The sequence below is a fragment of the Leptodactylus fuscus genome, chromosome 10 (genome assembly GCF_031893055.1).
Source record: "Leptodactylus fuscus isolate aLepFus1 chromosome 10, aLepFus1.hap2, whole genome shotgun sequence".
NCBI lineage: Eukaryota > Metazoa > Chordata > Amphibia > Anura > Leptodactylidae > Leptodactylus > Leptodactylus fuscus.
The window spans coordinates 88,518,133-88,530,589 of NC_134274.1; the positions used below are offsets into that span (position 1 = coordinate 88,518,133).

Consider the following 12,457-nt stretch of genomic DNA (forward strand, 5'->3'; position numbering starts at 1 on the left):
CCTCGTCCTCCTGCCCTCCTATCGCCTCGTCCTCCTGCCCTCCTATCGCCTCGTCCTCCTGCCCTCGTCGCGCCTCGTCCTCCTGCCCTCGTCGCGCCTTGTCCTCCTGCCCTCGTCGCGCCTCGTCCTCCTGCCCTCGTCGCGCCTCGTCCTCCTGCCCTCGTCGCGCCTCGTCCTCCTGCCCTCGTCGCGCCTCGTCCTCCTGCCCTCGTCGCGCCTCGTCCTCCTGCCCTCGTCGCGCCTCGTCCTCCTGCCCTCGTCGCGCCTCGTCCTCCTGCCCTCGTCGCGCCTCATCCTCCTGCCCTCCTATCGCCTCGTCCTCCTGCCCTCCTATCGCCTCGTCCTCCTGCCCTCGTCGCGCCTCGTCCTCCTGCCCTCCTATCGCCTCTTCCTCCTGCCCTCGTCGCGCCTCGTCCTCCTGCCCTCCTATCGCCTCGTCCTCCTGCCCTCCTATCGCCTCGTCCTCCTGCCCTCCTATCGCTTCGTCCTCCTGCCCTCCTATCGCCTCGTCCTCCTGCCCTCCTATCGCCTCGTCCTCCTTCCCTCCTATCGCCTCGTCCTCCTTCCCTCCTATCGCCTCGTCCTCCTGCCCTCCTATCGCCTCGTCCTCCTGCCCTCCTATCGCCTCGTCCTCCTGCCCTCCTATCGCCTCGTCCTCCTGCCCTCGTGGCGCCTCGTCCTCCTGCCCTCCTATCGCCTCGTCCTCCTGCCCTCGTCGCGCCTCGTCCTCCTGCCCTCGTCGCGCCTCGTCCTCCTGCCCTCGTCGCGCCTCGTCCTCCTGCCCTCGTCGCGCCTCGTCCTCCTGCCTTTGTCGCGCCTTGTCCTCCTGCCTTTGTCGCGCCTCGTCCTCCTGCCCTCCTATCGCCTCGTCCTCCTGCCCTCCTATTGCCTCGTCCTCCTGCCCTCCTATCGCCTCGTCCTCCTGCCATTGTCGCGCCTTGTCCTCCTGCCTTTGTCGCGCCTTGTCCTCCTGCCTTTGTCGCGCCTCGTCCTCCTGCCCTCCTATCGCCTCGTCCTCCTGCCCTCCTATTGCCTCGTCCTCCTGCCCTCCTATCGCCTCGTCCTCCTGCCATCGTCGCGCCTCGTCCTCCTGCCCTCGTCGCGCCTCGTCCTCCTGCCCTCCTATCGCCTCGTCCTCCTGCCTTTGTCGCGCTTTGTCCTCCTGCCTTTGTCGCGCCTCGTCCTCCTGCCCTCCTATCGCCTCGTCCTCCTGCCTTTGTCGCGCCTTGTCCTCCTGCCTTTGTCGCGCCTCGTCCTCCTGCCCTCCTATCGCCTCGTCCTCCTGCCCTCCTATCGCCTCGTCCTCCTGCCCTCCTATCGCCTCGTCCTCCTGCCCTCGTCGCGCCTCGTCCTCCTGCCCTCGTCGCGCCTCGTCCTCCTGCCCTCGTCGCGCCTCGTCCTCCTGCCCTCGTCGCGCCTCGTCCTCCTGCCTTTGTCGCGCCTTGTCCTCCTGCCTTTGTCGCGCCTCGTCCTCCTGCCCTCCTATCGCCTCGTCCTCCTGCCCTCCTATTGCCTCGTCCTCCTGCCCTCCTATCGCCTCGTCCTCCTGCCATTGTCGCGCCTTGTCCTCCTGCCTTTGTCGCGCCTTGTCCTCCTGCCTTTGTCGCGCCTCGTCCTCCTGCCCTCCTATCGCCTCGTCCTCCTGCCCTCCTATTGCCTCGTCCTCCTGCCCTCCTATCGCCTCGTCCTCCTGCCATCGTCGCGCCTCGTCCTCCTGCCCTCGTCGCGCCTCGTCCTCCTGCCCTCCTATCGCCTCGTCCTCCTGCCTTTGTCGCGCTTTGTCCTCCTGCCTTTGTCGCGCCTCGTCCTCCTGCCCTCCTATCGCCTCGTCCTCCTGCCTTTGTCGCGCCTTGTCCTCCTGCCTTTGTCGCGCCTCGTCCTCCTGCCCTCCTATCGCCTCGTCCTCCTGCCCTCCTATCGCCTCGTCCTCCTGCCCTCGTCGCGCCTCGTCCTCCTGCCCTCCTATCGCCTCGTCCTCCTGCCCTCCTATCGCCTCGTCCTCCTGCCCTCCTATCGCTTCGTCCTCCTGCCCTCCTATCGCCTCGTCCTCCTGCCCTCCTATCGCCTCGTCCTCCTTCCCTCCTATCGCCTCGTCCTCCTTCCCTCCTATCGCCTCGTCCTCCTGCCCTCCTATCGCCTCGTCCTCCTGCCCTCCTATCGCCTCGTCCTCCTGCCCTCCTATCGCCTCGTCCTCCTGCCCTCGTGGCGCCTCGTCCTCCTGCCCTCCTATCGCCTCGTCCTCCTGCCCTCGTCGCGCCTCGTCCTCCTGCCCTCGTCGCGCCTCGTCCTCCTGCCCTCGTCGCGCCTCGTCCTCCTGCCCTCGTCGCGCCTCGTCCTCCTGCCTTTGTCGCGCCTTGTCCTCCTGCCTTTGTCGCGCCTCGTCCTCCTGCCCTCCTATCGCCTCGTCCTCCTGCCCTCCTATTGCCTCGTCCTCCTGCCCTCCTATCGCCTCGTCCTCCTGCCATTGTCGCGCCTTGTCCTCCTGCCTTTGTCGCGCCTTGTCCTCCTGCCTTTGTCGCGCCTCGTCCTCCTGCCCTCCTATCGCCTCGTCCTCCTGCCCTCCTATTGCCTCGTCCTCCTGCCCTCCTATCGCCTCGTCCTCCTGCCATCGTCGCGCCTCGTCCTCCTGCCCTCGTCGCGCCTCGTCCTCCTGCCCTCCTATCGCCTCGTCCTCCTGCCTTTGTCGCGCTTTGTCCTCCTGCCTTTGTCGCGCCTCGTCCTCCTGCCCTCCTATCGCCTCGTCCTCCTGCCTTTGTCGCGCCTTGTCCTCCTGCCTTTGTCGCGCCTCGTCCTCCTGCCCTCCTATCGCCTCGTCCTCCTGCCCTCCTATCGCCTCGTCCTCCTGCCCTCCTATCGCCTCGTCCTCCTGCCCTCGTCGCGCCTCGTCCTCCTGCCCTCGTCGCGCCTCGTCCTCCTGCCCTCGTCGCGCCTCGTCCTCCTGCCCTCGTCGCGCCTCGTCCTCCTGCCTTTGTCGCGCCTTGTCCTCCTGCCTTTGTCGCGCCTCGTCCTCCTGCCCTCCTATCGCCTCGTCCTCCTGCCCTCCTATCGCCTCGTCCTCCTGCCCTCCTATTGCCTCGTCCTCCTGCCCTCCTATCGCCTCGTCCTCCTGCCATTGTCGCGCCTTGTCCTCCTGCCTTTGTCGCGCCTTGTCCTCCTGCCTTTGTCGCGCCTCGTCCTCCTGCCCTCCTATCGCCTCGTCCTCCTGCCCTCCTATTGCCTCGTCCTCCTGCCCTCCTATCGCCTCGTCCTCCTGCCATCGTCGCGCCTCGTCCTCCTGCCCTCGTCGCGCCTCGTCCTCCTGCCCTCCTATCGCCTCGTCCTCCTGCCTTTGTCGCGCTTTGTCCTCCTGCCTTTGTCGCGCCTCGTCCTCCTGCCCTCCTATCGCCTCGTCCTCCTGCCTTTGTCGCGCCTTGTCCTCCTGCCTTTGTCGCGCCTCGTCCTCCTGCCCTCCTATCGCCTCGTCCTCCTGCCCTCCTATCGCCTCGTCCTCCTGCCCTCGTCGCGCCTCGTCCTCCTGCCCTCCTATCGCCTCGTCCTCCTGCCCTCCTATCGCCTCGTCCTCCTGCCCTCCTATCGCTTCGTCCTCCTGCCCTCCTATCGCCTCGTCCTCCTGCCCTCCTATCGCCTCGTCCTCCTGCCCTCCTATCGCCTCGTCCTCCTGCCCTCCTATCGCCTCGTCCTCCTACCCTCCTATCGCCTCGTCCTCCTGCCCTCATCCTGCCTCATCCTCCTGCCCTCCTATCGCCTCGTCCTCCTGCCCTCCTATCGCCTCGTCCTCCTGCCCTCCTATCGCCTCGTCCTCCTACCCTCCTATCTCCTCGTCCTCCTGCCCTCATCGTGCCTCGTCCTCCTGCCCTCATCGCGCCTCATCCTCCTGCCCTCCTATCGCCTCGTCCTCCTGCCCTCATCGCGCCTCATCCTCCTGCCCTCCTATCGCCTCGTCCTCCTGCCCTCATCCTGCCTCATCCTCCTGCCCTCCTATCGCCTCGTCCTCCTGCCCTCCTATCGCCTCGTCCTCCTGCCCTCCTATCGCCTCGTCCTCCTACCCTCCTATCTCCTCGTCCTCCTGCCCTCATCGTGCCTCGTCCTCCTGCCCTCATCGCGCCTCATCCTCCTGCCCTCCTATCGCCTCGTCCTCCTGCCCTCATCGCGCCTCATCCTCCTGCCCTCCTATCGCCTCGTCCTCCTGCCCTCATCGCGCCTCATCCTCCTGCCCTCCTATCGCCTCGTCCTCCTGACCTTGTCGCGCCTCGTCCTCCGGCCCTCCTATCGCCTCGTCCTCCTGCCCTATCGCCTCGTCCTCCGGCCCTCCTATCGCCTCGTCCTCCTGCCCTCCTATCGCCTCGTCCTCCTGCCCTATCGCCTCGTCCTCTTGCCCTCCTATCGCCTCGTCCTCCTGCCCTCCTATCGCGCCTCATCCTCCTGCCCTCCTATCGCCTCGTCCTCCTGCCCTCCTATCGCCTCGTCCTCCTGCCCTCCTATCGCCTCGTCCTCCTGCCCTCCTATCTCCTCGTCCTCCTACCCTCCTATCGCCTCGTCCTCCTGCCCTCCTATCGCCTCGTCCTCCTGCCCTCATCGCGCCTCATCCTCCTGGCCTCCTATCGCCTCGTCCTCCTGCCTTTGTCGCGCCTTGTCCTCCTGCCTTTGTCGCGCCTTGTCCTCCTGCCTTTGTCGCGCCTCGTCCTCCTGCCCTATCGCCTTGTCCTCCTGCCCTCCTATCGCCTCGTCCTGCCCTCCTATCGCCTCGTCCTCCTGCCCTCCTATCGCCTCGTCCTCCTGCCCTCCTATCGCCTCGTCCTCCTGTCCTCCTGCCCTCCTATCGCCTCGTCCTCCTGCCCTCTTATCGCCTCGTCCTCCTGCCCTCCTATCGCCTCGTCCTCCTGTCCTCCTGCCCTCCTATCGCCTCGTCCTCCTGCCCTCCTATCGCCTCGTCCTCTGCTCCTCCTATCGCCTCGTCCTCCTATCGCCTCGTCCTCCGCTCCTCCTATCGCCTCGTCCTCCGCTCCTCCTATCGCCTCGTCCTCCTGCCCTCCTGTCACCTCGTCCTCCTGCCCTCCTATCGCCTCGTCCTCCTGCCCTCCTATCGCCTCGTCCTCCTGCCCTCCTGTCGCCTCGTCCTCCTGTCGCCTCGTCCTCCTGCCCTCCTATCGCCTCGTCCTCCTGCCCTCGTCGCGCCTCGTCCTCCTGCCCTCCTATCGCCTCGTCCTCCTGCCCTCGTCGCGCCTCGTCCTCCTGCCTTTGTCGCGCCTTGTCCTCCTGCCTTTGTCGCGCCTTGTCCTCCTGCCTTTGTCGCGCCTCGTCCTCCTGCCCTATCGCCTTGTCCTCCTGCCCTCCTATCGCCTCGTCCTCCTGCCCTCCTATCGCCTCGTCCTCCTGCCCTCCTATCGCCTCGTCCTCCTGCCCTCCTATCGCCTCGTCCTCCTGCCCTCCTATCGCCTCGTCCTCCTGCCCTCCTATCGCCTCTTCCTCCTGCCCTCCTATCGCCTCGTCCTCCTGCCCTCCTATCGCCTCGTCCCCCTGCCCTCCTATCGCCTCTTCCTCCTGCCCTCCTATCGCCTCGTCCTCCTGCCCTCCTATCGCCTCGTCCTCCTGCCCTCCTATCGCCTCGTCCTCCTGCCCTCCTATCGCCTCGTCCTCCTGCCCTCCTATCTCCTCGTCCTCCTGCCCTCCTATCGCCTCGTCCTCCTGCCCTCCTATCGCCTCGTCCTCCTGCCCTCCTATCGGCTCGTCCTCCTGCCCTCCTATCGGCTCGTCCTCCTGCCCTCCTATCGGCTCGTCCTCCTGCCCTCCTATCGCCTCGTCCTCCTGCCCTCCTATCGCCTCGTCCTCCTGCCCTCCTATCGCCTCGTCCTCCTGCCCTCCTATCTCCTCGTCCTCCTGCCCTCCTATCGCCTCGTCCTCCTGCCCTCCTATCGCCTCGTCCTCCTGCCCTCCTATCGGCTCGTCCTCCTGCCCTCCTATCGGCTCGTCCTCCTGCCCTCCTATCGGCTCGTCCTCCTGCCCTCCTATCACCTCGTCCTCCTGCCCTCCTATCGCCTCGTCCTCCTGCCTTTGTTGCGCCTCGTCCTCCTGCCCTCCTATCGCCTCGTCCTCCTGCCCTCGTCGCGCCTCGTCCTCCTGCCCTCCTATCGCCTCGTCCTCCTGCCCTCCTATCGCCTCGTCCTCCTGCCCTCCTATCGGCTCGTCCTCCTGCCCTCCTATCACCTCGTCCTCCTGCCCTCCTATCGCCTCGTCCTCCTGCCTTTGTTGCGCCTCGTCCTCCTGCCCTCGTCGCGCCTCGTCCTCCTGCCCTCCTATCGCCTCGTCCTCCTGCCTTTGTTGCGCCTCGTCCTCCTGCCCTCGTCGCGCCTCGTCCTCCTGCCCTCCTATCGCCTCGTCCTCCTGCCCTCCTATCGCCTCGTCCTCCTGCCCTCCTATCGCCTCGTCCTCCTGCCCTCGTCGCGCCTCGTCCTCCTGCCCTCCTATCGCCTCGTCCTCCTGCCCTCCTATCGCCTCGTCCTCCTGCCCTCGTCGCGCCTCGTTTCCGCATTTTCCACATTCTTTTACACTTTCTAAACTTTTTTTTTTTCCTAGAACTTGGAGAATGACGAAGAAACAGAAGACGTGAAAATTAAAGATGTAGAGAGGTATGTGAGGTTACGGAGCGCGCCCCCGTCACCTTGGGGCTGTACGTGGCGGGGGCGGGGGAGGTGTGCAGCGCCGGGTATATATGTGTATACAAGAAATTCATAGACATTTAAGGGATCAGAGAGAACTCCACGTTCTGATAGCTCAGATATGCTAATGAGGGGGTGGAGATTCAGATGCTAACGTGCAGCTCTCTACGCCCCCTTGTGGTAATTCATGTCCATGACTACAGCTTTCCTGCATGCTCCTAGGTCAGTGCGCAGTCACTGTGCGGGGGTTGTGGACTGTTGTATACAATGACCCCTGACCCTTCTCTCCATAGAGGTCTCCCGACACTCTCCTCTCGGAGCTCCCAGTGTTCCTTCAGCACCATTAGCAACACCACCCAGTTGTCTACCCAGGAATGTTTCAGGTAAGTCCGAGTGTCACATGCCAGCCAGGAGTCTTCTCTTCCCTGACACCCCACTTATTGACCGGGGGGTTGCACCACCGATCAGATATTGGCGGCCTGTCCTGATCAGAACATAAAATTCTGCAAATTCGCTTCAAAGAATTAAAACTAATGATAATAACCTGTATAATGTACTTAGGGAAAGAAAAATGCTTCCTTCTCCTGTCCTGCACTAATCGCGCCTCTGAGTTCTCGTGTTACCCCCGTACCCAGAGACCGGGCAGATATGGGGGGTGGATATAGCGTGTGATGGCTCCGTCCAGCCCTAGATGATAGGTCACCTCACCTCGGCGCCTCTTGGCGTCCAGACCGCTGTTTGCAGTGTGAAGTCAGTGCAGGAGATGGGGAGGGAAATAACAGGAGAAAGGAGCATTTTTCTTTCATCAAATCTGTTACATATTATAAATAATTCCCCGGTTGCCGCTCGTTCCCCCCTTCCTCCTCCTTCCCCTCCTCCTCCTCCTCACGTCTACCATCTTGTTCCCTCCTCAGCTGGACCAGACACCCCCTTGTACAGAAGAATAAGAAGGTGGTCCTCTCGTCTTTCCTCCTGCTGCTTCTCGGCCTGGGTGAGCCTGGTGACTTGTCGTGTCCCGTGTCTTCCTGTTTGCGGCCGGCCTAGTAACGCGCTCTCTCTCCTTCTATCCCTCAGTGTTTGTGTGTGTAGGTGTGGGACTACAGGTCAGCCCGTCCCCAGGTACGCAGTGCGGTATACAGTACGGTCTGTGCGCATGTACTCTCCTCCAGCATCACTGACCCATGGAAATCTCTGTCTTTCTCCACAGCTGTCTCGAGTGCCATCTTCTTTGTGCCTGGACTACTATTATTGATTCCAGGAGGTGAGGCCTTGTGCTCTGTATGTATGTGTGTCTGGAGAGCTTCAGAGCTGCATTCACAAAGTTACAGGTTGTTGGTCTATATGTCAACAACTGAGCTGTGTGTGACTGTACCAGTAGAATAGTGAGCGCAGCTCTGGAGTATAATACAGGATAAGTAATGTAATGTATGTACACAGTGACTGCACCAGCAGAATAGAGAGCGCAGCTCTGGAGTATAATACAGGATAAGTAATGTAATGTATGTACACAGTGACTGCACCAGCAGAATAGTGAGCGCAGCTCTGGAGTATAATACAGGATAAGTAATGTAATGTATGTACACAGTGACTGTACCAGCAGAATAGTGAGCGCAGCTCTGGAGTATAATACAGGATAAGTAATGTAATGTATGTACACAGTGACTGCACCAGCAGAATAGTGAGCGCAGCTCTGGAGTATAATACAGGATAAGTAATGTAATGTATGTACACAGTGACTGCACCAGCAGAATAGTGAGCACAGCTCTGGAGTATAATACAGGATAAGTAATGTAATGTATGTACACAGTGACTGCACCAGCAGAATAGTGAGCGCAGCTCTGGAGTATAATACAGGATAAGTAATGTAATGTATGTACTCAGTGACTGTACCAGCAGAATAGTGAGCGCAGCTCTGGAGTATAATACAGGATAAGTAATGTAATGTACACAGTGACTGCACCAGCAGAATAGTGAGTGCAGCTCTGGAGTATAATACAGGATAAGTAATGTAATGTATGTACACAGTGACTGTACCAGCAGAATAGTGAGCGCAGCTCTGGAGTATAATACAGGATAAGTAATGTAATGTATGTACACAGTGACTGCACCAGCAGAATAGTGAGCGCAGCTCTGGAGTATAATACAGGATAAGTAATGTAATGTATGTACACAGTGACTGTACCAGCAGAATAGTGAGCGCAGCTCTGGAGTATAATACAGGATAAGTAATGTAATGTATGTACACAGTGACTGCACCAGCAGAATAGTGAGCGCAGCTCTGGAGTATAATACAGGATAAGTAATGTAATGTATGTACACAGTGACTGCACCAGCAGAATAGTGAGCACAGCTCTGGAGTATAATACAGGATAAGTAATGTAATGTATGTACACAGTGACTGCACCAGCAGAATAGTGAGCGCAGCTCTGGAGTATAATACAGGATAAGTAATGTAATGTATGTACTCAGTGACTGTACCAGCAGAATAGTGAGCGCAGCTCTGGAGTATAATACAGGATAAGTAATGTAATGTACACAGTGACTGCACCAGCAGAATAGTGAGTGCAGCTCTGGAGTATAATACAGGATAAGTAATGTAATGTATGTACACAGTGACTGTACCAGCAGAATAGTGAGCGCAGCTCTGGAGTATAATACAGGATAAGTAATGTAATGTATGTACACAGTGACTGCACCAGCAGAATAGTGAGCGCAGCTCTGGAGTATAATACAGGATAAGTAATGTAATGTATGTACACAGTGACTGTACCAGCAGAATAGTGAGCGCAGCTCTGGAGTATAATACAGGATAAGTAATGTAATGTATGTACACAGTGACTGTACCAGCAGAATAGTGAGCACAGCTCTGGAGTATAATACAGGATAAGTAATGTAATGTACACAGTGACTGCACCAGCAGAATAGTGAGTGCAGCTCTGGAGTATAATACCGGATAAGTAATGTAATGTATGTACACAGTGACTGCACCAGCAGAATAGTGAGCGCAGCTCTGGTGTATAATACAGGATAAGTAATGTATGTACACAGTGACTGTACCAGCAGAATAGTGAGCGCAGCTCTGGAGTATAATACAGGATAAGTAATGTAATGTATGTACACAGTGACTGCACCAGCAGAATAGTGAGCGCAGCTCTGGAGTATAATACAGGATAAGTAATGTAATGTATGTACACAGTGACTGTACCAGCAGAATAGTGAGCGCAGCTCTGGAGTATAATACAGGATAAGTAATGTAATGTATGTACACAGTGACTGTACCAGCAGAATAGTGAGCGCAGCTCTGGGGTATAATACAGGATAAGTAATGTAATGTATGTACACAGTGACTGTACCAGCAGAATAGTGAGCGCAGCTCTGGAGTATAATACAGGATAAGTAATGTAATGTATGTACACAGTCAATGCACCAGCAGAATAGTGAGCGCAGCTCTGGAGTATAATACAGGATAAGTAATGTAATGTATGTACACAGTGACTGCACCAGCAGAATAGTGAGCGCAGCTCGGGGGTATAATACAGGATAAGTAATGTAATGTATGTACACAGTGACTGCACCAGCAGAATAGTGAGCGCAGCTCGGGGGTATAATACAGGATAAGTAATGTAATGTATGTACACAGTGACTGTACCAGCAGAATAGTGAGCGCAGCTCTGGAGTATAATACTGGATAATTAATGTAATTTATGTACATAGTGACTGCACCAGCAGAATAGTGAGCGCAGCTCCGGAGTATAATACAGGATAAGTAATGTGATGTATGTACACAGTGACTGCACCAGCAGAATAGTGAGCGCAGCTCTGGAGTATAGTACAGGATAAGTAATGTAATGTATGTACACAGTGACTGCACCAGCAGAATAGTGAGCGCAGCTCGGGGGTATAATACAGGATAAGTAATGTAATGTATGTACACAGTGACTGTACCAGCAGAATAGTGAGCGCAGCTCTGGAGTATAATACAGGATAAGTAATGTAATGTATGTACACAGTGACTGCACCAGCAGAATAGTGAGCGCAGCTCTGGAGTATAATACAGGATAAGTAATGTAATGTATGTACACAGTGACTGTACCAGCAGAATAGTGAGTGCAGCTCTGGAGTATAATACAGGATAAGTAATGTAATGTATGTACACAGTGACTGCACCAGCAGAATAGTGAGCGCAGCTCTGGAGTATAATACAGGATAAGTAATGTAATGTATGTACACAGTGACTGTACCAGCAGAATAGTGAGCGCAGCTCTGGAGTATAATACAGGATAAGTAATGTAATGTATGTACACAGTGACTGCACCAGCAGAATAGTGAGCGCAGCTCTGGAGTATAATACAGGATAAGTAATGTAATGTATGTACACAGTGACTGCACCAGCAGAATAGTGAGCACAGCTCTGGAGTATAATACAGGATAAGTAATGTAATGTATGTACACAGTGACTGCACCAGCAGAATAGTGAGCGCAGCTCTGGAGTATAATACAGGATAAGTAATGTAATGTATGTACTCAGTGACTGTACCAGCAGAATAGTGAGCGCAGCTCTGGAGTATAATACAGGATAAGTAATGTAATGTACACAGTGACTGCACCAGCAGAATAGTGAGTGCAGCTCTGGAGTATAATACAGGATAAGTAATGTAATGTATGTACACAGTGACTGTACCAGCAGAATAGTGAGCGCAGCTCTGGAGTATAATACAGGATAAGTAATGTAATGTATGTACACAGTGACTGCACCAGCAGAATAGTGAGCGCAGCTCTGGAGTATAATACAGGATAAGTAATGTAATGTATGTACACAGTGACTGTACCAGCAGAATAGTGAGCGCAGCTCTGGAGTATAATACAGGATAAGTAATGTAATGTATGTACACAGTGACTGTACCAGCAGAATAGTGAGCACAGCTCTGGAGTATAATACAGGATAAGTAATGTAATGTACACAGTGACTGCACCAGCAGAATAGTGAGTGCAGCTCTGGAGTATAATACCGGATAAGTAATGTAATGTATGTACACAGTGACTGCACCAGCAGAATAGTGAGCGCAGCTCTGGTGTATAATACAGGATAAGTAATGTATGTACACAGTGACTGTACCAGCAGAATAGTGAGCGCAGCTCTGGAGTATAATACAGGATAAGTAATGTAATGTATGTACACAGTGACTGCACCAGCAGAATAGTGAGCGCAGCTCTGGAGTATAATACAGGATAAGTAATGTAATGTATGTACACAGTGACTGTACCAGCAGAATAGTGAGCGCAGCTCTGGAGTATAATACAGGATAAGTAATGTAATGTATGTACACAGTGACTGTACCAGCAGAATAGTGAGCGCAGCTCTGGGGTATAATACAGGATAAGTAATGTAATGTATGTACACAGTGACTGTACCAGCAGAATAGTGAGCGCAGCTCTGGAGTATAATACAGGATAAGTAATGTAATGTATGTACACAGTCAATGCACCAGCAGAATAGTGAGCGCAGCTCTGGAGTATAATACAGGATAAGTAATGTAATGTATGTACACAGTGACTGCACCAGCAGAATAGTGAGCGCAGCTCGGGGGTATAATACAGGATAAGTAATGTAATGTATGTACACAGTGACTGCACCAGCAGAATAGTGAGCGCAGCTCGGGGGTATAATACAGGATAAGTAATGTAATGTATGTACACAGTGACTGTACCAGCAGAATAGTGAGCGCAGCTCTGGAGTATAATACTGGATAATTAATGTAATTTATGTACATAGTGACTGCACCAGCAGAATAGTGAGCGCA

At 55.9% G+C, this 12,457-nt stretch overlaps 1 protein-coding gene across 1 annotated transcript in view; it reads left to right on the forward strand.

Moving 5' to 3' along the window:
• TMEM134 (transmembrane protein 134) overlaps window positions 1–12,457 on the forward strand; it is a 32,628-nt gene that overhangs the window by 12,361 nt on the left and 7,810 nt on the right. The window contains exons 3-7 of the mRNA XM_075258523.1: window positions 6,574–6,626; window positions 6,950–7,039; window positions 7,571–7,647; window positions 7,731–7,775; window positions 7,864–7,917. Coding sequence (XP_075114624.1) covers window positions 6,574–6,626; window positions 6,950–7,039; window positions 7,571–7,647; window positions 7,731–7,775; window positions 7,864–7,917 — 319 coding nt within the window. The remainder of the gene's footprint in view (window positions 1–6,573; window positions 6,627–6,949; window positions 7,040–7,570; window positions 7,648–7,730; window positions 7,776–7,863; window positions 7,918–12,457) is intronic.